This window comes from Anarhichas minor, unplaced genomic scaffold (assembly GCF_050575085.1).
Source record: "Anarhichas minor isolate MPS153535 unplaced genomic scaffold, ASM5057508v1 ptg000027l, whole genome shotgun sequence".
NCBI lineage: Eukaryota > Metazoa > Chordata > Actinopteri > Perciformes > Anarhichadidae > Anarhichas > Anarhichas minor.
This window is the reverse complement of record NW_027466473.1, coordinates 5567183-5595006: the sequence shown is the minus strand read 5'-3', so window position 1 is coordinate 5595006 and position 27824 is coordinate 5567183. Positions and strand designations below refer to the sequence as shown.

The 27824-nt window shown below is 44.7% G+C and overlaps 2 protein-coding genes across 2 annotated transcripts; both read right to left on the bottom strand.

Moving 5' to 3' along the window:
• On the bottom strand, positions 1 to 12956 carry ripk4 (receptor-interacting serine-threonine kinase 4). The gene is given in 12 exon segments (XM_076102756.1): positions 1 to 1851; positions 1966 to 2206; positions 2812 to 2927; positions 3086 to 3244; positions 5059 to 5108; positions 5440 to 5588; positions 6237 to 6528; positions 8629 to 8849; positions 8852 to 8909; positions 8911 to 8969; positions 8972 to 9004; positions 12735 to 12956. Coding segments are annotated over 12 exon segments (2844 nt in total). The 3' UTR covers positions 1 to 607.
• prdm15 (PR domain containing 15) lies at positions 12956 to 26929 on the bottom strand. Its single transcript, XM_076102752.1, has 24 exons — positions 26831 to 26929; positions 26228 to 26267; positions 26052 to 26145; positions 25495 to 25648; positions 25247 to 25399; positions 25013 to 25118; positions 24864 to 24929; positions 22997 to 23269; positions 21475 to 21663; positions 21242 to 21336; positions 21069 to 21156; positions 20748 to 20915; positions 20483 to 20577; positions 20247 to 20378; positions 19058 to 19219; positions 18622 to 18785; positions 18359 to 18438; positions 17591 to 17710; positions 16450 to 16581; positions 16231 to 16314; positions 15412 to 15587; positions 15249 to 15329; positions 14756 to 14977; positions 12956 to 14006 (listed from the first exon to the last, which is right to left on the bottom strand). Exons 1-24 carry the CDS (start codon positions 26927 to 26929, stop codon positions 13476 to 13478), a joined length of 3504 nt encoding a protein of 1167 aa, XP_075958867.1. The 3' UTR covers positions 12956 to 13475.
• Positions 26930 to 27824: the final 895 nt, after the last annotated feature.

Sequence of the window (27824 nt, the reverse complement as noted above, 5' to 3'; positions counted from 1 at the left end):
TTTTGCTCATTACCATGATTATAATGTTATCGGCTGACACGGCCGAATACATTTGCAGACACATTTTTTAGGTTATTATTGTAAAAAAAAAGCGACGAGCACAAACAAAATAAAAGGTGTAAAATGTTTTAATGGATGATGCACTGATATGTAACAGGGTTAGAACACTGAAGGTCAACGTTGTTTTTAGTTTTTTTAAATCAATGGCTCTGATGATCTACAGCATTCCTCCCTTAAATATGACTGACAGGCATACCAGCTGCAGTGCGCTATAGTGAAACGTCCCCATAAGGTCACAGGTTACCCGATCATAATGTTGATGCTGGTGCTTGTTGAGTAAAAAAAAGAATTGTGCTTGTTAAGTAAAAAAGTAAACAAAAATTTGAACACAACAGAGTATTTATACTTCCTATTCACAGTGTACATATTTACATTAAAGCTTTTCTGACTGTTAGGAAATACCTACAGTGCTGAAAGGGCTTTTAAGTCCAACAAAACTCTCTTAAGTTTGATATGACCCCCCGAGCCCAACACTGAGGCACCAGTGGAGTATAAAAGAAGACTGTGAGGGCAGTTCTGTACCGGCCTGGCAGTGTCTTTGCTCTCGTTAGCAGGGTGCTGATGCGCATTGTGTGCTGGTGGATTGTGGGCAGTCTTTGCGCTCCGTCAGCTTGAGAATGACCACTTTCCTCTGGAGCGACCGGGCCTCAGGCGGCGCGGGCCGTTCGGCCGCCGGTTGCACTGACCTCTCGGTGACCAAGTCCTGGCAGTCCTGCGGCAGCAGCATAGTGATGATGTTCGAGTATCCGCCCTGCAGTGCCAGGTGTAGTGGGCTGAGCCCCTGCTCGTCTGACAGAGCAGCGCCACCTGGACAGTGAAGGAGCAGCTCTCTCAGGACTTCACAGTGACCGTTCTCCGCTGCCAGATGGCAGGGGGTGCGTAGGGCCTGGTCTGACCTGTAGGGGTCCGCGCCTTCTTCTATCAACATCTTGACTGTGGCCAGGTGGCCTCGCTGGGAGGCCAGGTGGAGAGGGGTGAGTCCGTGGGCATTCTGGCAGTGAATCTCCGCCTGGTGTTTGATCAAGAGGCGAGAGGTGCTGGTGTGACCCGTTTCTGCCGCCACGTGTAGGGGTGTGTTTAGCCCAGCAGACGTCATGTGAACATCCGCCCCTAGCTCGATCAGGATCCTAGCCACTCGGTACTGCCCCCTCTGGGAAGCCAGATGCAGCGGCGTGCGGCCGTCTGTCGTCTGCCCGTCGACGTCGGCGCTGGCCTGCTTCACCAGCAGCTTGACGATGCCCAGGTGCCCCTGCCAGGCGGCTATGTGGAGTGCCGTCCAGTCGTCCTTACCCTTGATGTGAACATCGGCACCGCGGCTCAGCAGCACCCGGATTACGTTCTCCTGGCCGTGCTGGCACGCGACGTGAGCGGGCGTGCGTCCCTGGCCATCGGTCTCGTTGATGGCCGCCCCCCGGTCCAGCAGCAGGCGCGTGATGGCCTCGTCCCCGTTCTGGGCCGCCCAGTGCAAAGCCGTGTACTGGTCCTCGTCCTTGGCATTGACGTTGGTGCAGCGCCGCCCGAGCAGAAGTTCTGCCAGGGGCTTCAGGTGCTTCTCTGTGGCCAGGTGCAGGGGGGTGGAGCCACGGGCGTTCGCAAAGTTGGGGTTGGCATTGTTCAGAAGGAGGAACTTGACAGCCTCCTCGTTAGCCAAGGCGATGGCGTGGTGGAGCAGACTGCCTCCCCCGTCGAGGAGAAGGTCGACATCCTGAGGCTGGAGGATCTTCATCAGCTTGGCAGTGTCTTTGGTCCTGATGGCCTCGCACAACTTCCGCCTCTGGACCTCGGCAGAATCTGGACGATAAGGAGGAAAAGTATGGGTTTGAGGCAAAAAAAACTCCTGATCGTATACTATTGTTAGGTTCCATGAATAATAGTTGGTCTCGTAGGTCTTTAATCAGATCTTACCACATGTGTTTTCTTTCTCAAAAGACAGCGTGATAGAGTCTTGGGAGGAGAAGGCTGAATCAGCAGAGGAGATGCCAGACAGCCTCTTGCAAGTGTTCTCTTTGCTGTGGCAGCTATCCTCCTTCACTCGATCAAAGCTCCTCGAGATCCCAGAATCCACCTGGCTTAACAGCTCCGACAGGCTGTAGTCTTTTTCCGGCAACATGGCGGACTTTGGACGCACCAGCTTGTTCTCTTTAACCTGTAGAGAAAAAAGCCAGATAAGCATATTTGGACCAGCTGGTCTTTGACAGCCTAACTCGTTACATTTACACTTGGGTATGTAGCTGCCGCGCTTTTACGACGGCTGTTGAATGTTGACATTGTGATTGTTTGTTGAACTTAGGTTTGACCCATTCAAAGTCACTTGAACACATGCGGAATTTCAAACAGCTTATCTTGTGTCCCATCAGACAGTTACAGCTGTTTGTTCCCAGTCACGTACACAACAGCGAACGCCACGGAAATGACAAAGCAGTGCATCAGTCAACATTCCTCGTCTGTGATGCAACTTTTGTTCCGGCTCAAAAATTTCCATAACATATGATTTGAAGAGTCATAATCATGTATTGAGCAATGTAGTGATAAGCCTCCTGGTGTCTGGGTGTATAGTTACACATTAATGGAAAACAGTCAGTTTAAAAGCTCTGAAGAAGAGTCAAGCAAAGCGGCAAAAGATAAAGTGGAGTGGAGGTTCACATGGTCCGCCATGTTCAAAAATCGACCAAAAGAAGTTGACAAAAAGACACACTAGGTCCTCCAGAGAAGACGACATCATTGGGAGCAGTTCACATGGTGCTGTCGTACCTGGTCACTAGTGAGTGCGTTAGGCGACGTGGGCTCTGGCTCTGACATCGATAAGGTCGGCGTCTTGGACTCCTCTTGAGGTTTAGAGCAGAGCTCCTCGGCTTCAGATGTGATTTCTGTAAGGACAACAGCTCTAGGTCACGTTTCAGTACAAGCAGGGATGGATTAGGGAACACAGAAAGGGGAGGAAAGGCTTTTTTGGAGATTTAACAGTGTTTAGTTAAAGAAACAGGATGACTTGTGTTTAGTATGATAGAAAAGTGGCATAATTTACCTTGGAAGCTGGGTCTGGCATCAGGGTTTGTGGTCCAGCAGCGCTGCATGAGGCTCAGGAACCCTGCACAGGCTGAGGGCCGACAGCGGGGCACAGCAGCCAGGTCTGGACGCACCCCCTTCACCACCCTGACCATGATCTGAAGGATATTATTCTCACCTAGGGGAAAAAAAACAATCGGATACTTCAGTTTCATCACCAATACATCAGGTTTTATACTAAAACACAATATGTAGATGACATGACATTCTGCAGTACATGACACGTTAATCTAAAGTGCTGGTAGGAGCCAGTGTCTGTATAGATATGCACAGCTTTATCGCCATCTTCCCGTGGGCTCAGATAAGACCGTGTGTGCTGCTCCCATGGAAGCAAAAGGGAAAAGCTCTCAAGAGTTCCCGGTCATGGCCTCCTTCTATCTGACGGTGGGATTAACCAAGCCAATGGTTCAGAACAAACAGGTATAGAGGCCGTAATCACAAGTGCTTCGCCTCCTATTGTGGCCATAATACCAGTCACAGGTGGAGGAGGAAGAAGGGATGGGATGGTAACCGGGCCATATCTCACTTTTTAATTATGTCTGGGTAAACATAGGTGGTGCCAGTGCCAACTTGGAAACCCTCATCCACACACTGCTCTTATAAAAAAGAGCCAAATTCCTTGGAATGAACTGCTACCTGATACGCCTGGGAGAAAATACACTACTTGTTAGCCAAGCACCTCGTGCCTGCACTGGAATGCACTAAGTAAACACGTACAGTACAGCACCTGTACAGACAAACAAACACACACCTCGAAAGGTCGACGCTATGGGAAATGATTAAAGACTATTCCTGCCAGGAAAATATTAAAAATAGATGAAAAGTTTGCAGGGATAAGTCAGATTTACGAGATAACAAGTCAAATGTTTGACTTACTAAGTAGAAGACTCTTAACTCTGACTTGAGTGAGATGGGGGTTATGGTTAAGAATATTTGTTTTCTTATTTTTCATATCAATATTTATATAATGATGGAGCAAATGTAGAATACATCAGATATTAAGTAGATAAATGGATGTTTTGACACAGAAAGACGGTCCAGGCTGAAACATCTCAACAACTATTGAACGGATTGCGATGATATCGTGCTCAGACATTCATGTTCACCAGAAGATGAATCCTGCTGACTCTGGTGGTCCTCTGACTTGATGTGATCAAGCTCTCGCATCACCATGAGGTTAATAATTTATCTATACCTGCAAAACGAATGACATTCCCATCATCCTCATTTGTAGGCTACTTTGCGTTTTGTGCCAATTAGCAAATGTTAGCATGCTAACATGCTAAACTTACACTGCTACCATGGTAAACGTTATACCTGCCAAGTATCACCGTGTTAGCATTGTCATTGTGAGCATGTTAGTTTGCTGGTGTTAGTGTTTAACTTAAATAGGACATATCATGAGAAAATCATTTTTGGCAGAGGGGCTTAAAGAGACCCTAAAGGCACTTAAACGGAGTGTTTGAGACCATGGGGGAATACAGTTGTATTCAGACAGATGGTATGAGAAAAATAATGTATTTTCTGAACATTAAAGAATGTAAACATGTTCAAAATACAAGTGTGAACCTGAAAATGAGCATGACATGTCCCCTTTAAAGCACCACTGTAGTACAGCTCCACAGCAGCTAGCATTGCTGTAGACTCTTTGTCTTGTTCATTAAATGTTGATTAAAATCATGTATTTGTAAAAACACAAAGCAACAACATATGATAATATTAGCAAATCATTAAGAGTCACAAAATGATAATATTTATAGCCCAGACTTATCATAATTATCAAGTATCATAATTTTTTATTTTACCAGTGTTTTCTATTTCTAGAATTCCAAACTCTTTTGATTCTCTTGGCAGGAATGGCTCAAACACAGTTTCCCATCAACCAGAAATTAAACATTCATTGGTTTCATGTATTAATAGTGCAAGTCTCACCTTGGTAGGGTTTCTTCTGAGTGAGAATCCCCCAAATGACGATGGAGAAACTGGAACAGAGGCAAAATAAAATTGAGAGATGTTAGTACACAGAAACAAATCAAACATAGAAATTGGAGAGAAATTGGCACATTTTTCTATTTCAAGCTGAGCTTGCTTATTAATGAAATCGTCCCCAATGAACCAGATCTTTTAAATAATTAAATTGTAGTGTGGTTATAAATATGTTTACCCCTTTTAACTGAAATATTGTTGACTTTTTTAAAGAAATGTATCTTTATATTTTAAACATGTTATAACTCGTTTGCTACCAAATCAATCTCCCACAAAGAACCTACATTCACACAAAAATGTTGCATGCAAAGAGCTGACAAATCCAACCTGTATACGTCATGCTTGGTGTCCGACACTCTGTCCTTCTCAATGATGCTCTCGGGTGGCAGATAGGCAATGGTGCCGCAGAAGCCGTCTCTGCTGATGTCATCAGCCCGTGACAGGCCGTTCCACCGGGCCAGGCCAAAATCTGATATCTGAGAGAGGGAGAGATCAGATAAGACCCTCAAACAGAGCTTTTTCTCATGGAGCACCGTGATATTGATGACTAACTTCGCCCCCTGAGTGTGACAGGCTGCTAAGCTCCCATTATGTGCACTCAGTGGCACGATGAGGGCAACACAGCCGTGTCCTAGCCTGCAGGAGAGGAGAGGCCCTTCACGTTTGTGCTGAGGAGTTCACGCCCACACTCTTTCATGCACACACGTTCACAGGGGGGGGAGCTTTAATAAGAGCTGAGTTAATCCTGTCGGGACAGGCCCGGGTGAGGTGTTTACATCTACGTATTAAACTCCAGAGAAGACGGTTCCCACCCATCGCTCTCAGCACACAGGGCTGTTTGGAGGGCTGAGAGAGACACCTGTCAGCCCAGAGCGTGTGACGGGCTGACATTTTAAATTGGATAGAAAGGAGTAGCAAACCTGAAATTCCCTCAGGAACCCCGTAAATCTAACTTTCAACCAGCATTGAATGAAAATCATTACACTTCATAGGAGGTCATAATTCTTTTATGTATTGTTGCTGCCGTAGAAAGAAAATCAGATTGCAGCAGTTCTGATATGGTGTTTTTTGTTGTTGGCCCTTCGAAGGGCACTAATGACGCCACTTTGTGACAAACTCTCTACCTTGACGTGATAGTGAGCGTCCAGCAGGATGTTGGCCGGCTTCAGGTCCAGGTGGAGCAGCGGCGGGCTCATGCAGTGCAGGAAGTTCATTCCCACCGCGGTCTCGTGGATGATGCGGAAGCGCAGCTCCCAGGGCAGCGGCTCGGTGGCCAGCAGGGTCTCCAGGGAGCCGGTCTCCATGTACTCCATGACGAGGCCCTGGGGGTCGTCGCAGATCCCGTACACAGGCAGGATGTATCGGAACTTGGCGGCCTCCATCTTCTTGGCCTCCTCCAGCAGCTCTGTGCGCTCCCTGTGATTTAGAAGATAATGAGAATTTGTGCCACCTTTTATTGTGCGACTCAGTGAGTCAGGCTCATTTGCCGGTGACGAAGCAATTTCAAGAAGTGCAAGCAAACCGCAGCTGAAATGAGATGAAACATTGTTATTAAGCTTGTTTGGAACCAAACCTTCCACACCCATTGGCACACAGGTAGTGATCAAATCTAACGTCTCATAAAACATTAACCTAATGATTCTGAGGTCACCCTATGCTCGTTGAGCAGGAACATTTTGCATAACTTATGTCCTAACCCAAATTCCAGCGCATTATATGTAACCATTACTGAGCTCACAGCTAAGCAAAATGTCCACCAGCGTTTACCTCAGCGGTGACCTCTGCCGTTCTAGACCTCGTCCGACGTGTAGAACTCATTCACCCCAGTTCAGACCGAGTATGTGGATTGAGCTCTTGACTGTCCGGAGGCCCTTCCCAGCCTGGAATGCACCAGGAGGCTTAAACAGAGCTCTGTTCTATGTTGCTCAACCTTTGCACAGCTCTCTCATTATCAGTCCACCGGCCCCGCTGACATGCCTCAAACACACCGTGTGCAGGTCATCCATGACCTCAGCGCACATATCTCCATTTTCCCTTGAAAATGCAAACACTTAATGAGGACAGATGAGAGAAAGATAAATCACCAACGGTTGCATTGGCAGGAATGTGCTTCACAGGCAGAATTAAGGGAGCTGGGCTGGGGAATTCTGTTGTTGTTCTGCGATTAATGAAATGAAATTAGAAGCACAGAAGAGGCTCCTAAGAGTCTATTATGTGCAAAGTGTATCAGGTTACAAAGAGGCTGTAATTGTCCTTCAGCGCAAATGAAGGAGGCACAAGCCCCCAAAATCTGTCAGGCAGGAATAATCAAACAAAACACGGGAGAATGGGCAAGCATTTGTTTGCTAAATCCGTCATCTAATCCCAAGTGCTCCTCAGCAGCTCCTCAAAAACAAAACAATGTCCCCGCTTTAACCGAGAGGCCCGGTAAGACCGGTTCTACAGCTTCTTTTATTGTCTGTGCCACACAGCGGCCCGACAACAGGCGGACAAAGGTGGCTTTGAGTCCCTGTTGCTGGATGCTGTGCGCGGGTCAATGGAGGCTGCAGTCAAATGACTGTTTATGTACTTTGCAGATAATAGAGATGATAACATCTTGGTTCGGGTTCAGTGGACGCTTTAAGTGGCACTACAGGTTCTGAGAGGATTGAAGCACGGAGAGTTATTGTGAGGGGATATTTGTCATTTGTCTGAAGACCACAGGTGAACCCAGCGTGTCTACACACAGCCCAGAAGAATGGAAACCCTCACACAAACACTTCCAAAATATCTAAATATATATATATATATATATATATATAAAACACACAGTTTTCAATTTTGATACATGAAACATGAGATCCATGCAGAGCAGAAATACAATGGTTATGCTAAATGTTAAAGAATTCAAGATGCAATCTAATCAAGCTGAACCTGAGGGGACAAAAGACCACTTTGCTTCCCTTAATGAAATGCACATTTATTTAAATCAGCCCCTCCCTGGGGCCCATAGATAACAACGTCACTGTTGATTGGGGAAATCGTTGGTGAACCTTTCATGTTGGGGTATGGTTTGGATAAGTAAACAGCTGTGGTTCTCACAGGGGATGAATGAACATGTCAGTGGTCCCTGCAACACAACTAAACAGTGGCTAGATATCCAGAAACATAGCCTTCTGTTTGCTGTTAATAGCTGCACTGTGTGCCCAGACTAGCACTAGGTGAGTCACACATCGCCTGGCTCTTAAGGACTTCCAGGCAATGAATGACTTTTCACCAACATACTTGTAGTCTAAGCTCCTGTCTGTCTGCTATTTGGTCATAAACTGGTCATCAAGTGACAAACTAACAGACAAGAGCTGGGTATAGACAGACTTTCAGATGTTCTGATCTGGTACTCAGAGGGACCGCATAAGTAAAAAAAAAGAAGAAGTCCCTTCTACAGGAGCTTTGTTTTATACTACTTCATATCATTTTACATAAACACAAATTCATCATTTTAAAGATGATCCATGTGGCTCAACAGCTGGAACTTACTTGTCATCCATATGAAGGCAGGGAGGGCACTTGATAGCCAGCCATGTTTTCCACTGTACGTGCCGGACTTTGTATACTTGTCCAAATCCACCTGAGCCTATTTTCTCCCAGCTGCCAAACTCAGGGGAGTTAAAGGTCCTCAACAGCCCCATATTCCCATGAGAATCCGGTACGTCCATATCCACGTTGAGAAACCCAGCAGCAGGGTAAACTCCTCTTTTATATCCGTCACCAAGGCACAATCTGGGCTTGTGAACAGACACACTGAACTGCCTGCTTGTGAGCTCTTCCTTGTTTTTCCCCTTGTCAAGCTCAGTGAGGCCCCTCCCTCTGTTCAGGTGAAGTAAGAGGGGCCGGGCCTGGTGCCGTGACACCACTTCCTGGTTTTGAAACACAGTGGAAAAGATGGAATGCTTTAGGACACAAGACAAGCCACCAGGCACCACGCTGCCACAGTGTCCCGAGACAGTCAGTTCTCCAGATGCCCTACAGTCACGAGCGCTCTCATGTTTCTGAAAAGGAGAATATAATCTTCACGCTGAGCCGGAGTCCATGAACCTAGGAATGTGTCATTTCATAGAACACACCTTTGACTCACTGTAGTCCATTATGCAAATCAAAGCCCTGAGGGGTAAGAGGAGGGAATTCGTAGTAACAATAGGCAGGTTATGTGATATTGACCAGATGTGTGGACTCATCTTCTCAGCAGAGGAGGATTGTCACGTTCTTTTTAACAGCCGGGGATTGTCATGGCATGAAATTCCTTTCCAGTGACAGAAGGAGAGCAGCCGTGCTGCTGCGTCCTCTGGTGGGAGACTGTAAATGATTCATTTTGTTACTCATCATAAAACAAGTATGTAGTGGAGTTTAAACCAGTCTTATCTCAGGCTACGCTGTTTTATAAGCCGACATAAATGTAAGGAAGCAAGTTCATAGAAGACATCAAACACACAATTCATAGAGCCCCTGAATGTGAGACATCAAATGTCAGATTTAGGCCCTAAAACCTGTAAGAAACTAACTCATACCTTCAACAGATCAAAAAACAAGCTCATTAGAACCCTAGTGTTAGGGACTGTACAAAATGATTGCGTTGAAACATATGCTTCATTAAGACAACGACCTGACCCAGTTTTAATTACATTTTTGGACCCTCCCCTCAAAAAAGACACCACCCCCCAAAACAATCTATTTCTGCAAGCATAACAAAATGGCGAATATTCCAGCAACAGAAGGAGTGAAACGAGCTCAAGACCACCCGTCCCAGGTATGAAAAATAAGACTCACAAAATATGACTTGGATGACGCTAAAGCCTGATATGAGATCAGAGGTCGGACTATCCATGAAATCATTTCATTTATCTTTCACATGGTCTGGAGCACAAGCAGAACATGCAATAATGACAAAACGCTGGCGCACTGCACGGATATACAACAAACTGTTCTGTAACATTCTTTAAAAAGGCAGCGTGTTGACAAATAACTTTTGGCTTTTTACACGACATTTCACAAGGATTGATCTGTAATGGGAAAAATATCCTTTTTTGCTCTTCCAAAAATATTCGGACTACCTTCGGACCCTTATCTTCCCCACCAATCATTTTCATACACTCCCTTAAAGATGTCTTTGCTGTGTTGTGTGATGATTCTTTTATATTTTGCATCGGTTTCAAGGCCGTAACTATGTTTTACCTGCATGTTAACCCTATACTGACTGAAAACTGCATTCACTATATCTTCATGTAAAAAGTATTTTATGCTGGAATACACTCGGGGCATCAGCTCCTCTTGCCCCGTGTGTATTCCAGGATAAAATCACAATCCAATGCGTCTCCACGGACACGATTATTCATTCTGTATCGTTAGCACCACCTCTCTATTTACCTCTGCTCCACCAGAATAACACATGACCTCATTGTGTCGCCCTGCTCCGCCCTGCTCTCCGGGTTTGAAGAAGGAAACCGGAAGGACGAGGCGTGAGGGCTGAGGGTAAATATGTCATCAGCGAGGCCGTTGAGACAATAAGCACATCTCATTGGTCCACGAGGAGCCGGGCTTCATTGTCAGGCTGCCGGCTCTTGTCCCCCCCCCCAGAGGCTGCTGCATTAACATGAACAGCAATTAAAAAGTTGTTCAGCGCGGTGTGAATTAACAGAGGGCCCACCCCTCATGTAAAGTGCTCTCTTGATCATTAGCATGAAAGAGCAGCTTTGATCGGTGTGATAATTAAATCGGCTCCGTTTTTATCTGCTTCACTGCTCTGATTGCGAACAAGAGGATAAATCAGGATCATCCACTTTTCCTCCACTGGGATGAAAATAAAGTGCTTCTTTTGTTTTGAGCTTTGCTGGTCTGAAGGTACCAGTAAGGACAAGTGGCTGAAGGAATCATACATCATCTCACAAACTTGCAAATCCGTCACGAGATGTAAAAAAAGACTAACCAACGAACCACAACCAGTATCTTGTGTTTTTAGAATGTCGTACAGTAAATCTCAGCGTGTGGCAGCACGCAGCTCAGACATGTGCTGCCGTATTATTTATAGTACTGCTTTCCACTGGACTTCCCATCATTCAGTTGGTTTCCTCGGGGCTTATTTGAAGCATGAGTGTGGACATAAGAATGTGATGGCTGTTCATTCAGCGTACTACTTACTGACAGCAGCGTGTGAGGAATTCTAGATGAATCCTTCTAAATCTTGCTGATCTTATTTTGAGAAGTTTATGTAAATCTATTAACAGCATTATATTTCACCCTCTTGTGTGCAGGATGTTGCCTGACTACCGCCATCTACTGGAGGGTTCATATTAAAGCATTTAGCTCTGTGATAAGACATTTCTATTTATGAAAACATATGCTTAAAGATAAAGATAATTTGACATTTTTCTTCTGTGGGGGTCAGTGTCGGGTTACATCATCTCTGCCTGTTCTCAAACACTGTTTGAACATCACACAAGAGTCCTAGATGTGAGAGTATGAAGGCCACGACTCAACGGTGGTGTTCAAACACAAGCTTTAGGATTATGTGAAACATTCTGTCCCAGATAGTACATCTTATTGCTGCTGGTGCTTTTTTATAAAATGCCAAAATATTTCAACAGCTTTGTGCTTGTATAAAACATCACTATTATCTTACTACACCATCGCTTCGTTCCTAATGCTTTCATTTGTGTCTGTACTTGTAACCCGTGCCTGTATTTAATCTCGCGATGATCCTGTTTATCACTACATATATTTTATCCATCTCACATTCCTCCAGGCTTCCATACCTTCATCTCCCAAAGTTTATTCTGATCTCTGTGCAGTTCACAGAACCTAAATGAAGGTAGTGAAGAATGCCATCTGATCGAACGTTTAATGGTTTTCTGTGTCTTTGTTTGGCTCTGAATTTAAAATGAGAGAATAAAGGTTATGGCTTTAGATGAGGATACATAGTCGTGTAAAAGCAAGATACTTCTTATTTGCTGGTAAAGTAAAAAAAGAGCATGTTTTAAATGTATTCATACATTTCAGTTGCTGCAGTAACGACGAACAAGTTCTGAGACCGTTTGGCCTCAGATTGAAAAGCAAAGAAAGAACTTCAGTTCGGGGAAATGCTATTCATGTTTTCACAAATTAAATATTTTCTTCAACAACAGAAATATTAAAAGAACACGAATAAAGAACTTTTAGTTTGTAAAGAAATTAATTTATCTTGGAAGGAAAACAACTATGGATATATTTGATCATATTCTTCCATATCTAGGAGATGAGATGCTGATTTTAAATTATTTACTATTTATACTCAAACAAACCAATATATTTTTTTCTTCCATGTTGTTAATTATTATTTGTCCTACTTTTTAAAAAAATAACCTGTTGCCGTACTGCTCATTAGTGGTAGGCTCTCTGGAGGATATGCGTATTATTCATACACCTGGTAAAGGGAAAGAAACCCTTTTGGAAATTCAACCGATTGTTTATATTGATTCATTGGTTCATTTGTTTCTTTAACACTTTTGAATGAATACCGTTTCAAACAATCTCTCTGCAGAATTTGACTGAACGTGAGCGATGACTCGACTAAACACACGCACATCCGTGCACTCTGATCATGTGTGTCACACTCATGTCGGGCTGTTTGCAGGGAAGCCATCAGCTGCTGACTGGAGGACAAACAGGCTCGCTGGTCTGAGATCAGCGCAGATGCAGGACAGATGGTCACGCAGCTATAAACAGACCGAGACCAGGTTTGCTCAGGGTTCAGTCGCCTTGCGTTGCGGCTGAAAGTTGTCACTATTGAAAACACAAACTAAATTCATACGAAGACGAATCAAAAGAACGGCCATTTGAAAGAGGTATTTTGTTTAAAATAAACATTACAAAAACTCTTCCAGGACTCCCAATGCATCAGTAAATACAGTTTACAGCATTCAAAAGCAACATTTCAAGAGTGACGCCAACCGTGACGTATCGCCGCACAACCTGCTAGATGTGTTTTCACTGCACTACATGTGTCCTTCAGGTTGCTACGTTTTCATTGTTTGAGCAGCAGATTGATCTTGAAAACATGCATGTTTTTAAAAGGCTGATAAGGCATTTGAATATTCAACATGCTGCTTTGGTTTGAAATGTAAATATTCCAGAAGAGGGTCAGTGATTTAGGCTAAATGTACCATTTCTCTTCTTTTTTTTTTTAAATATTATGTTATTTACAGCAACTGTGTTTTGTCAGGATACAAAAAAATCATTACAATTTCATTCACTTCCATGGGGCTGGAGAGGCATCAGGGTGACATTGATAAAATCTATTCTACTATATTACAATGTCTGTGAGTGTGAGGTGACCAGCACCTCCAGTCTCCGCCCTAGTAGCCGAACATCTGCTGTGCGGAGCCGCTCTGCTGCTGCGGTGTGGGGGGCTGGCTCTGGACGGGCCTGCCTGGCTCCGGGCCCTGGTTCCGGTCCTCCTGACCCTGTGCTCCCTCCACCACGGGGGTGACCTGGCCGCCTTCGACCGCCGGTACGGGCCTCCAGGCCAGAGTCGGGGCCTCCAGCTGGTGGCCCATGGGGTTGACCAGAGTGGTGACGTTGATAAAGTGGGAGACCGACTGGGGTGCCGTGCCCCCGCCGGGGCCCACCGTCTCTGGGACGAGTTCGGCCGGCCGGTTGTGGAGCATAGCGGAGCCGCTGACGGCGTCGAAGGTGACGGTGAGGATGGAGTTGTCCAGGGTGAGGGGCGGGTCGCTGGCCGTCAGGTGGCCCACGGCTACGGGCTGCAGGCTGGTGAACTGGGTGGGGGCGTGGCTGGTGATGGGCGTCACGGTGATGTTGGTCAGACCCACCGAGCTGTTGGGTGAAGAGGCTGATGGAGCGCTGGGGTCGGCCAGGACCACCACCTGAAACAGCAGCAGGTCAGATATAGATGTATACTGTACGGTTATGTTTGTTTGATTTAAGAAGGGACAACGCACACTAACGCAGGTAAATGTGCCAGATTTAGCCATAAAGGCTAGTTTATATTTCATATGATGGAAATTTGTCTAAACTTTACATTTTATCTATCTATCTATATATCTATCTATATATATATATATATATATATATATATATATATATATATATATAATTAACATTTGTTAAATATAATAATGTCATAACATCACTTTAACTGTTAATTATGACTTAATATAGGATGTAACCCTTTCTTGATTAAACAAAAAAAAATTACTACATTGCTTCTTCCAGATATTACAGCATTAATTATAATTATTAATTATTTTACACTAATTAAGTATGTTATTTAGTTATAATTATTTCCCTTGTGTTTTGTCAGTTTTACTGTATATAAATTATTTTTACTCTTTTAGAGGGACATGTATGACTTGTCACATCTTTTAACTGTTTACCACAATAAACAAAACCAACAAGAAGAAAGTCAAGCTCCCAGTAACACAGAGCCAGATGTTTATCATCACTGCTTCTGTGTATTGTTCTTCATTCTGTCGTCTCTGGGCATTCGGCACTTCAGCAAACAAAACTGCTGCCCACTTCTTGTTGTCTTTGACAATAAAAAAATAAAATAAAAAAAAGCGATAATTTATTATAAGAGTAAAACAAGAACTTTTGTGAAGATCTTTCTGTCTACCTGTTGGATACTCTGCACGGCAGAGCTGGTCTCGGTCTCGTCACCGACGATGACGGCGTGGAACTCCGCCATGGGCTCGTGCCTCGGCTCGGCGAAGTCAGCATATTCGTCGGACTCGGAGAGCTCCGGCTCAGCTAGAACTCTCTGCTTCTTCTTGGGGTGTCGGAAAGGTCGGCCGAGCCTCTCCTGGGGCATGCCGTCTTTTTCCAGCGTCAGAGTGGGCTGAGGAGGGAGGTGGGACATTTGATTCGGTTTGTCGACATGTCACACAGGATGCAAAGGAACACCAGTACGTTTGTGCCCGATTCATAGCTCATAATGTGAAGAAACAGGAAGTCTTTATATTATATAGTTCTATATTTAGCGTCAGCACAAGGAAGTTAAGGAACATGATGTACAGTCTGCCAGAGATCAGCATCATTTCAGCATCCGATTCATTGATATGAAATGTAAATCATGCAAACACTGCATTGTGAAAGATCTGCAATCTAACCTGCACAATGCTGATAGACGAATCGTTGATTGTCGGTGCTTCCTGAAGATCATCAAACTCATCCATTCTCACAGACACCACCTGGAGGGGCAAAGGACAACAATGACAAAAAGGACAAAAGGACCAGCGACCGGCCCGGGGCGCTTTTCCCGACGGGACTCACCTCCGGGTGTTTGCGTCGCAGGTGGCGGTTCATGGAGGCGCGGGTGGACACCTTGGTCCCACAGAGGTGACACGACTGGGCCTCCACCTTCTCGTGGGTGAGGTGGACGTGCTTCTGCAGCATGTACTCGGTCAGGTACTTCTTGTCGCACGTGGCACACGTCCACGTCTTACCCACTGCAGACAGAGACAGAGAGAGACAGAGAGAGAGAGAGAGAGAGAGAGAGAGAGAGAGAGAGAGAGAGAGAGAGAGAGAGAGAGAGAGAGAGAGACAGAGAGCAACCGGGTCAGTCCAGCATTGCAATAATGCACCGATGTTAACACGTCACAGGCCACTGGTGGCAGTATTGTTACAGTTTTTAACTTAAAATGTACCTTTCTTTCTACTCTATCTTTGATATGGAGCCCAAAAACAGACAAAAAAAAATAGTCAAAAATACAACTGAATACTTGAATGAATAATACTGTTATTTAAACAGAAATATAAATCCTAATACTTTTCCCTTATAGTTTGAGATTCTGGAAAATACGCTTATTTGCTCGCTTGCTGAGTTAGATGACGAGATTAATACCACTGATGTCTGTGCGGTAACTATGAAGACACACAGACATGGTTAGCTTAGCATGAGGCATTAAAACAGAAGCAAACCGGTAGAGTGGCGAGAGTTTTTTTTATTCTGGCTGCAGAATCTGCTGTTGTCTGACCAGAAACCACTCAATTTGTTTTTAATTGTAAATTAAAGTCTTGTAATAGTAGGAGACTGAGAAGTCGGGATTCTGGCTCTTTTTCCATCATCATGGTCTGACATGAGACACTTGCCTGTGTGGATGAGCTTGTGCGTCTCGAGAGTCGTCCTCTCGCTGAACGTCTTTCCACACAGCTCGCACATGAAGTCCTTTATACCTGCAAGCAAAGTGTCACAGACAAACATTAACACACCAAGTTCTGTTCTGTGAAGTTTGCACTGTCAACATCACGCGAAAACAAACGAGCGATCACACGCCTCCGTCTGTTTTGTGGTCTAAAACTGTGTCTCACCTGTGTGTCTCTTGTAGTGTTTCAGCATGTTGACCTTTTGGGCGAACTTGCGGTTGCACTCTTTACACTCGTACTCCTTGATGCCCTTGTGAAGCTTCATGTGGTGCCTCAGAGCGTGCTTGGTCTTCATGCCTGCACAGGAAAGCATCTGCTCGATATTGTGGTGATCCAAACATCAACTATTGGGGGGGGGGGCTATTTAAATGATCTGTATCGCATGGTCTAAAGTGCATAGCTCATGTATTAAGGGGTGTGTTTGTTAGCCAAACGGTGCATAATCTGGGCGCAAAGTAAGGCACAAGGAGCAAAGGGGTTGTATTTAGTATGTTAATTAATAATAGCTGTGTTTTGGGCGTAACATGAATAAAACCAAAATCTGTGTCGTCTCCCATTCCTGTTAAAAGCCAGATGCACCTGACGCATTGCTTTTTAAATGGCAGATTTGACAAATTGGAGAAGCGAGCGTTTTTTCTGCAGTGAAAACGTTTTAAAATATAGATTAGAGCAGAATATTTTGTTAGATAAAAACACGTGAATTTTGGAAAAGGGTTCCATCCATCTTTTTTCAATTGAGGTTGACTTTAGTAATTTACACCACTCTGGAGTTATGAATACTAATGATACGAGTGTAGCCTGATCTTACCTGCAAATGTGCAGAAATACCAGGTCGAAATCAATGAAAATGCAAAAACTTAAAAGCAGCGCAGCATTCAAATGTTGATTTCTAATTTGAATGTCAGCGTTATGAGTGAAGCTTCCAACTATTGGGTACAGCCCTACAATTATACTGATGCGTTTCATGCTCTGTTTACTGGTTAGGAGGGCACTGCTCTTACTATCTGTTGATGTCCATTGACTAACTGAGGAGGAGTGCTGCTGTGCGTTCCTGTATGTGTAATAAGCAGTGTCGGCACATCTTACTATCTGAATAATGTGCCCTTTAAACAGCAGGAAAATACTGCACCATTGACTTCAGAGCAGGCTTTTGTTGCTCAATGGCTTTCTGTTGCCTCAAGATAGCAATGAGGCAACGACACGCTTGACCCTCCTTTTGAGACCAACGTGCCCGTTGGAGCACCTACGTGCTGACGGTGCGGTTTGCACAGTGACATTGAGCGTGTTGCAGCAGCGAGGGCCTGACCTTTCCCGCACTCTGCACACAAGAAGTCCCGGATGTCGTCGTGAACCCTGAGGTGCTCCTTCAGCATGTCCTTCCTTGCGAATGATTTGCCACACTTATCACAGCCGTGGCTCTTCACCCCTGGAAGACCAAACAGACACACGTGTTAGCAGGCACTCATTCAGCAGGTGAAATGAAAGAAATGTATTGTTATCTTGTGTCTCTGTGACCAACTTATGTTTCTATTACATGTTATTATGCCAAACATGTCAAAACCCCATGGCAACATTATACGTCCTGCTTACATCCATTCCCCAGAGCATTATGGGAAGTGAAACATGTTTATCACAGAGAGAAGTAAGAAAAAGAACAATAGGAAATATTGGTTGTTTTTCTTTGTTTGCACCATCGATACATTCTTTAGACGTTACTAAGGCTCATAATGTCTCATCAACGCAGCTCTTATCCCTCGAACACGCTCCTCCATCTAATCGCATATAGATATTTGCAGTGTGTAGACAACCTGTGGATGCAACGGCAAAAACTCAACAAAGATTTCTTGGAGCCGTCGGAGGTAATGCAGCAGTTCATTTTAGAGTCTCGCTCTCGATGCATGCAAGTCTTTGTTTCACAGCGTTGCTTTACAACTATTTAACCAAAGCATGTGACCATTTGGCGTCCTTGTCCAGACCTCTACCTCAGGAGGAAACTTCCAACATGAAACGGTTTCGAGATCACACGCATAATGGGACAAACGTACGTATAAAGAGATCTCAGGCCGGCGCTCACCAGTGTGGATGATCTTGTGCCTTTCCAGGTTACCGATGCTATTGAAGATTCGGCCACAAATTTCACAGGGATGGATGTACCTTTAGGGACACCAGAGCAGATTAGAAATGATTACAATGGCTTTGGATCTCACGGTCATTTGTTATACGTTACATTTACACTTTGAAATTGCCTTTCCTGTTCCAAATACTTGGACCAGGCTAAAGCAAAAACACAAAGACCACAGACACCAACGTGAGCTGGAAGACGTCTTATGTGCTTACTTCTGCACTGCGGGGTCAGGCAGCTGCTCCCTGTGGATGACCAGGTGAGCGTTGTACGTGGCCTTCAGCGCGAAGCGTCGGTTACAGATCCCGCAGCCGTAGCCTCTCTCCTTGTGCTGCTCCAGGATGTGCCTCAGGTACTCTTTGCCCTTAGCAAACGACAACTAGAGAGGCAGGTTTGTGAATTAGTGTGAAGGAAAAACAATGCAGGGTACACACAGTGAGTTTATATCACTCTATCTGATCTAAGCCTTCATGCACGGCCTTGAGCGTGTTCAGTGAACGCTGCTCGAGATAACCGGGGGAACGTCAAAGCATTCTGTATTCTAAAATGTGCTTCAACTCGCGGAAATGTTTTTATCTTATTACAAGTGAGTAAGATGAAGAACTTAAAAAGTGTGCAGGGGATCTCCACGCCTGCCAGGACAAAGCTTACTTGGCATTTCTTGCAGTTGTACTTGTGGTGCTCGGGATCATCGTCCTCCTCCTCCTCCTCCTCCTCCTCTTCGTCGTCGTCCGTTTCGTCGCTGTCGCCTGCCGAGATGCCGATCTTCTTGATGAAGCCCTCTCTCTCCTGCTCGTCCATTAAGGCTATATCCTGGAGCAAACAGAGCTCTTTGAAATGATTCATTTATTATCCAGAGGGGGAGTCCTAACCGAATTCAATGAGACGTTTATACCTATCCGAGGAATACATTGTCACCAGCCATACCAGCAAAGTCTACTTATTTTCATCGGTTACATTGCAGAGCTCCTGGACAACAAAATGGACGACAGTCTTAAATTCAGTGCATGTGCAGGATCAGGCTCGTCACATGGTTGTGCATACGAGGATGTTGCGGAGGCACTTTCTTAAAAAAACAGGTTTGAAATTCAATGATGAATGCATGATTACATACCCGCACAAATAAGTTAGTTATAATAGACGGTTTCATAACCAGTTAAGAGTTCCTCTTAGTAACTTTAAGTAAACGTAGCAAAACCACATGGTAAAAATAAGGACAAAAAGTAAAAGTACTCATTATGCAGAATGGCCCATTTCAGAATCATGTGTATTATATTACTGGATTGATTGATGTGCTCATCACTTTAATGTATGAGTTCATTTAAATGATTTGACACACTTTAAGGTACCGTGGGATCAATAATGGTTTGTCTTAATCTGTAATAATTCATCATTATGATTTATTTCTTATTATATTTTGTATTATTTAACTGAATATGCAACATTGCTCAAACTACGGGTATTAAAAAAACTAAAACAAATAAAAAGCACAATATTTCCCTATGAATTACAGTAGAGTAGAAGTACCTCTAAATAGTACAATACTTGAGTAAATGTACTTCGTTACTCTCCACCACTGTAAATATGCATCACTACTTGATATCATGCCACATTCCAGACAAGGCCTTCTTACCGATCTACTTTGTCGGAACAAATACGCACAGCTGTAGGTGCTGATGACTTATGGTCTATTTAAAAAAAGTCATATTTTGAATTTGAAAGAAACAAATATAAGCTGTTTTTCTTGTGATGCCCACGCCTGGGTCTTTTCGCTCGCTGATGAAGAAAAGAAACACGGCGGTTAAACGTCAACGACTGAGAAGCGTCGGCCCCGACTCACCTTGAAGTGAACGTGGATGTGATCTCGGAGGACGTCCACGCGGAAGAACTTGCGAGCGCAGATCTCACAGGTGTACTTCTTATCACCGTGAGTCAACAGATGCTTGTTCATGTTGCTCCTGCAGGAGAACACCTGTGCACACAAACACCCACGGTAAAACATTTTTACCCTCCTCTCCTCGCGTGCAGCTCTTTGACCTGCTGCCATGAATCATGGCTGCCGTGTGGAGTGCTCACCTTGCCACAGATGGGACAGGGTGACGGCTCCTTCCTGTACCTGGTCCCTTCTTCTCCATTGGCCTCCAGCTCCTCTCTCTTCATGTGCTTTGGTCCTGTCAAGATGCATGTTTATTTATGTTTTGGTTTAGAAGCAGATTTTTGATCCAGTCCCATGTTTCTAAAGCAACTTCATCTGGATTGTTAATGACGCACCTGAACACAAAGTCAATTTCCCACACAGAGACAAAATGAAGTCGATGCTCTCCATGCTCGTGAAACTCACCGACGCCGTGCCTCCTGTGGTGCTCCTGCATCACGTCTTTGCGGTAGAACATCTTGTTGCAGATCTCGCAGGAGTAGAGCTTCTCGCCGTGCTTCTTCTTGTGCTTGGAGAGGTTACTGTTGGTGGAGAAGAAGCGCGAGCAGATGTCGCACTGGAACGTCTTGTCGTCTGGAGAGAGAGAGAGAGAGAGAGAGAGAGAGAGAGAGAGAGAGGGACGATGATAAAATCGGACGGAGGGGACCCCGGCAGGAATGTGATCGGGAAACATCTTTCAAAGGAAGAAAAGCGAGGAGATGATTCATTCCTGAGAGACTATCCTACCTGTCCGACAGTTGTGGAACTTTAAGGCATTTTCCAGGCGGAAGGATTTCTCGCACGTGTTGCATTTATATTTGTAGTCCTGGTCAATCTGTTAGAAGCACATAAATAGAAGACTCATTGACTAGCAGGGTAACCAAAAGCTCCTGAGCCACCAGCTCTGCAGTCTAACTCACCATATTCTTGCTGTGCTTGTAAGAGATGTGCTGCTTCAGACTCTCCTTGCGGCTGAATAACTTGTCGCATTCATCGCATTTGAACAGCTTATCACCTGGGGACAATGCACATAAAAGGGCCGCTTAATGCATCCACTCATTCCCAACGTTAACTGTATTTGAATTTTGCGATGAATCCAACGCTGCTCTGAAGAGCCAAAGATCAGCTCCTCTGCTCACTGATCTCCGCGTACCGTGAGACCGGATGTGCCTGTTGAGGTTGCTGCTGTTCTGGAAGACCTTGTTGCAGAGCGAGCAGCGGTAGACCCTCTTGTGCTCTCTGGGTTTGTGTCTCTTCGGGACGGCCCCGCCGTCCGGAGAGCCCAGCAGGCTACTGCTCTCTGCTGCTGCTGGCTCGGAGCTCGCCACCGAGGGCTTCACATCTGCACACATCAGGAACCCAGTGTCAAAGGGGAAAATATAAGAACAATACATATTGGCAGAAATGATCTAATTTGCTTTAAACGTAAACACTTTTGTTTTGAAGATAATACTTTACAGTTGAACCTGTATTCTTTATAATCACATTAAATAAAAAAATAACCATTTCACTAATGTTACATTAAATAATCAAGAGGCATAGGAAAAACAGCCACGCTATGTGAGGCTGTACTTGGGCACAGCGGTGCTTTGAGCTAAATGCTAACTATGTATGGCATAATAATATACATTTACCATGTTCCCCTTGTAGTTTAGCATGCTAACATTTGCTAATTAGCACTAAACACATCTTGAAGCTGAGGTTGACTGGTATCTCATTAGTTATGCAGGTATTTGGTCATAAACGACAGTAAACTTTTGACTAGAATCACTAAAGCTAGTAGGATTCATCCTCTGGGGACCACGAATGTACAAGATTTTATTCAGTAATTGTTGAGATATTTCAATCTGGACCAAAGTGGTGGTCTGACACATTTGTCCCCAGGGCAAGGCTGCTAGCCTCCAATCACAGACTGCCTCAGTTAGACATTTGTAACATTTTCCCAGAATGCCATCTGACAGCCTCTGCAGAATGTGCCTGAACCTGTTGCAACTTGATCACTTCAGAGTTGCGTGTTACACATGTAGGAAGAAGGTGGTGGAGTGATAGCAATGTGCCTCATCAGCAAGGCCCGGGACTCTTATCGCCTCCTATAGACCCCACACGCCACATAAACGTCTTCACATCTGTCTGCATATTCTTTCATACTGTGAACCTTTGTACAGTCATGGGACAATTTGTTTATTTGTGCACAAAACTTCCATTTTAATTCAGATATATTGTACAGATTTTTAAAGTATTTTTCTTCTATTTTATATTTATGTTATTTGAACACATTTTTATAGTATTTTAGGATTCTTGTAACAACTTACTTTTATTTTTAATTTCCCCGTACTATGTACAGCAAAGCAAATTCTTTGTATGTGAAAACATATGTGGTGATAAATCTGATTCTGATAGCAAGTGGAGGATAAAAAAAGTGAGCGCTGTATTGCAGTGTGAACCCTAACCGTATAGTATCTGAGATGAATTTCTAATTATATGTTTATGAACGCCAGTCATGAACTGACACAAATGCTGCTGATTATATATGACGTTCTAGATCCTTAACAACTGTCCTTCTCAACTTATCAAACAAGTTCACCACAATTTTGCTCCACAAAGACCCATTTCAAACTGTCGTGTGCTTCATGTTGGGTTTTATCTGCTCAAGCAGAGCTGCTTTTTCCTCTCACCTTTGCTTTTGCTTGCCGTAGCTCCGGGCCTGCGTCCCTTGGCTCTTCTCCCTCGGCCCTGCCCTCTCTTGGGGACCGGCTGAGCTGCGGGGGGGGCGCATACCTCCTCCTCCTCCTCCTCCTCCTCCCCCTCCTCCCCCTCCTTCTCCTCCTCCTCCTCCTTCTCCTCCTCCTCCTCGGGTCCAACCAGGCTCTCCTCCTCTCGGGTCAGGAGCGGGTCCACCGGAAGCGCCGCTGCTGTCGCCGTCTCATCCAGGTGACTCAGCAAGTTGCCTGTGATCAACAGAGGGAATCAGAGTGAGTGACTATGACACGGCGTTTCCCTCAGCATAGAGATGTTTCAAACAGACTTCCACCCCTGTTGAATCCCTGCAGAGAGAAACAGCTGACCCCGACATGACCCTAAACTTAGCTTCCCTCTTAATAATATCCTTTTTAACCCTATTTTGCCCTATTTTTAGGCCTCTGCTCGAAAATTGCATACCCATACTAAAAAGAGTGTATTTCTGCAACTAGAAGTTCTATTTTAATAATGTTGATGTTATAATAAAGGTAACACTTGTGAGATTTGTTCAGATGTGTAAATATCAGAGTATGTGTTACTGGTTAAGAGTAAATGAAGATGGCACACAGCTCAAATTGAAAAGTTTCAGGTTCGCCTGAAAAAAAGCACTTTTATTGTTATTATTTCTTTGGAATGATGTAGTGGCAAGTCTAAAACCTCTCCCAAATCATAGCACAATATGTGAGCAGTCTCTGTGCAAAGTTTGACTTTGATAAAGTGAAGCAGAACAAAATTAGAGAGGTTTTAGTACAGAGAGGTCAGGCGAGTTCACCCAAATTGTCATTTTGGAACCAGCTGTTCCATTGTTATTTTCTATACTATATAACTATATATTTCACTTGTTTTATCACTATTAGTGTTAAATCTATCCAAATACAGCAGTTTGGCTTCATTTTGAGAGCTAGAATCCTCTCTGAGCCCATTTTGTGTCTGTGATCCATGGAGCTGTCTCATCTGCCTGCAGTTTCTCTGTGTCTATGCAGGCCTAAGTCAGCAGCCCATTGGCCGATTTAAGTCAATGGACCCTCCTTCGATGCGTCAGAGTCCATAGAATTGAGCTGGGTCAACGTGGGATTGATTGACAGAATCGTTAAACTTTCAGAATCAAAACTGTGCCGTCCCTCGCGAAGCGTAAAATCCGATACGCCGAAAATCAAATCCCTTCCCCCAGCTTCCCTGGGTCAAATACCACTCACGTCTTCACGGAAAGAGAGTTATGACAAACAAGGACATCCGTTGAACAGATTTTGAGGGGAGGAATAGCCGGGAATTTATCCGTTCTCTACACGAAAGACGACGATGAGGTGAGGTGCGTTCTGATAATTATTGATAAAGCGGTTTGTGGTTCTGGTGCTTGTTGGCTGATATCTCTGTAATGGTTTCACGGAGAGAAATATGGAAGATATCTCTGGAATCTGTGTCAAATTCTCTTGCTTTCTGATATATTGGTTGTCCGTGTTAGCTTTTAGCTTTGTGTTGTTAGCTCAGACAGGAGTGCGTAGCCGGCGGACTCATGGCGAAAAATACGTGATATTGTGGTAAATCTTCTAGTTGAAATATTAGTTAAGTAGAATTGTGTTTGGAGCATGTAAAAATGGCTTGCAGGATATTGTTGCCCAGGCTTTTTTCTTTAACTGAGTATATAACATGTGTGTAACATTCATTTTATTCGTTCCTGAGAAGTGCATTGTACACTTGTATGCTAAACTTTTTCGATGGAACCCCAAATGGTCTTCGCTCGGGTTTAAATGAAACAGATTTAACCAACTAACTGGAGGTGATGGATGTTTTGAACGATCTTACCTGCGTTGTCTTCTTCAGCCACCGGGGGCATGTGGGCTCCAGTTTTCTCTGAGGTCTCCGCCATGTCTGAGTGAAAGAGAGACAAGCTATAATACACAACTCACACTGTTTGCCAGTACAAACAGCATCGGTGCAGCGATGTCATCTACCTGGTGGAGGTGCCGGTTGAAGTGGAGGCTTAAGCATCGGCATCTCCATCTTCTTGGCATAGAAAGCTCCGTACCAGACCCTCAGCTCCGTTCCTGGGAACACATCCTTGGGGAAGAAAAAGCGGGAAAGCCAAAACGTTAGAAGACGCCAATCTCCTGTTTGAAATGAATGACTAAATGAATCCCTGAACTCTTGAGACCAACGAAGCTCAGGTCCAGGATGGATGCACGCACCTGGGAGGTGTTGAAGTACACGTCATCGTCCTGCTGGTAAGCCGACAGATTCTGGTGAGTGTGGTCGGCAGCGGGCCGCACCAGCATCATCCAGTTGCAGTCCTCTTCACTGCTGGAGTCGAAACACACCACCACGCCGTTGTTCTGGAAGATCTGCCCATCGAGAGGAGAACAAGAGAGGAAGCAAAAATAACAACCACGTCCATGCGTTTATAACAGAGCAGAGCATCAAGCGTGTGTGGCTGCACCTTAAGAGGGAACGCTCCTTCCTTCTCCAGGTGGGGGACCCTCTTAGCCTCGAAGGGCCCGAAGCGGGTCCTCTTGACAAGCCTGCGAATCACAAACACCCCCTCCTGCCCGTCAGCCCCCTGTCTGATCTCCAGGCTGTTTGGCAAAGACGACCTAAAACAAGGAGCAGCTTGGTATGATTGTTATGAAACCGCACCAAAAAAAGTCACTTATATTGTTTCCTTCATAATTCACCCAGTGTAATGCGATTACATAACCGCATTGTAGTTTCAGAGACTTGTTAAAATAAAATGTGGGGATTTGCCTGAAGGATGGAACTTCAAGTACCAGAGAGTCGGCTATGTGCAACGGCTCTCTACTCACACAAGCTCTGTGATATCAATAACATGACACGTGTAAAGGCTTTGTGTAATCGTTCTCCTCTCCAGGAGGAGGACAGAGGTCAGGGTCAGGGTCAGTCTACTCTTCTTCTTTCTCTGGTTGAATCTCTGAAAATGGACTGAGGTTATATGGATGGAAATCCAATGTTTGATTGCAGTCAGTGAAGGTCACTCACCGGGCCCGGCTGAGGACGAAGGAGTCCTGGACGGTCACCAGGGGTCCCAGCTCGGGACACTCGGAGTCATGGTACTGGCCACAGTCCTCACACCCTGCGACACACATCACACCTGTCACAGCAGCCCACAGTCACACTGTGTCAGCAGTACAGTTCAGAGCTGGATTCATACTCACAGATGAACTCATCTGGCGCCTGTTCAGCCATTATGCCAACCTACAAATAGGAGGAAAGATCATCATACTATATCATGGTATTAATAGGAAACAAGTGTCCCGCAGAGCGCCCTAAAATGCACATTTATATGAGGGAAGTACTTTCAAGAGTGAGTTAAGAGTGTTCAACTTCCAAGCCTGCACGCACATTTAACCTGGGACACTTGAATGCATCAGACCTCCCGGCCAAACGGCAGCGTGTTATGACAACATTAGCTGGCTTTTTGGTATAAGCGACACGGTTGGAGCGTGCATGCTAATGTATGCAGTCCGGGCAGGAGACGAGATCCGGGATTTGAGTCGTTCCCAAACGCTTGCCGGGTTTTAACTCCGATCTGAGCGGCTGGTCTTTAGTAAAATGTAACAAAGAACAGTCGGCATGGCGGATGGACCGGAGACGCGAACCGCCAAACCGGAGTCGATGCTCTTCAACGTCAAGCAGTCGGCGGTGGAGGCGGCGCAAGGAAGCCCGGAGCGAACCGGACAACCCGGCTGCACCTTCACCACAGAACTGCGTCGCCATTTTGTGGGAATTCGGTGTACATTTACGGGGAAACACGTTACCTTTTCTGCAAAAGACCCTTCATTTAGCGAATCCTGACTCCGGGTTCCAATCCGCTCCAGAAACGGCGCAGGACCGGAAACGACCCGCGCCGGGTGCATTGTGGGGAATGTAGGCTCGATCCAAAGCGACTCAATCAGGCATCGAAAGAGATACAAGATATGAACACGCACTTAATGTCTAACTTTTGTGTTAACGACCACGAAGTCTTATATAATACCATAAAATTATTTAAAGCAGCATTTTTGTCGTAGCTGGTTGAGGCTGAGCAACTACTCTATGAAGTATTTCTCTGGCTCTATGTCTTTTTTTATGTGTTGCATTTAAAAACAAAAATGAGTGTCTGTATCATGAAATTAGAGAGTATAAATAATAATAAAAGTTGATTTTAGAAAAATCTAAATATTCTTACTATACTTGTAGGCTACTTTTAGTGTGTAAAATATACCTATGAGGACTCAATTCCAGACTACATTGACTTGATAAGAGGGAGATTTGTTTTTACTGAAACATGCATCATGTGCTCGATCAATCTGCAAAAAATTAAAAACTTGCCTATGTAAAGTAACATCAACATGCACAGTTACGGGAGAATCCGCTACAGCCTGGACATTCAAAGTTGGCACCACATTCTCGGTTATTCAATCAATATTTATTGCTGGAAATGAAATAACTCGATATGTATATTAGTTATAATCCCTGCAGGGAAATGACTGACGTTCTGCAAAAACAGTCAGCTTGTGTGCAGAGCAGATGCCGATAAAAAACCCATCAAGAAGTTAATAATCACATACAGCCCTACTGATGCATGACAGTAGCCAATGCTTGCAGGCTGCCATGAGCTCTGAAGCTGAGCATCATTAACCCCCCCCCTCCCCCTTTGTTCCTCAGAGTTTAAATGTGATTCTGTTTGAAAGATAACTGAATTTTCTTCAGCTCAAATCTGGGCATTTCTGTGTTTTAAAACAGACTGCAGCTCATGATGGTGGAAGAGCA

Coding starts and splice junctions, on each gene's coding strand:
- prdm15 (XM_076102752.1), bottom strand. CDS start 26,929: ATGCACCCGGCGCGGGTCGTTTCCGGTCCTGCGCCGTTTCTGGAGCGG. Junction 25,400..25,494: donor AAGGAGCGTTCCCTCTTAAG/GTGCAGCCACAC, acceptor CTCGATGGGCAG/ATCTTCCAGAACAACGGCGT. Junction 21,337..21,474: donor CAGGCACATCCGGTCTCACG/GTACGCGGAGAT, acceptor CATTGTCCCCAG/GTGATAAGCTGTTCAAATGC.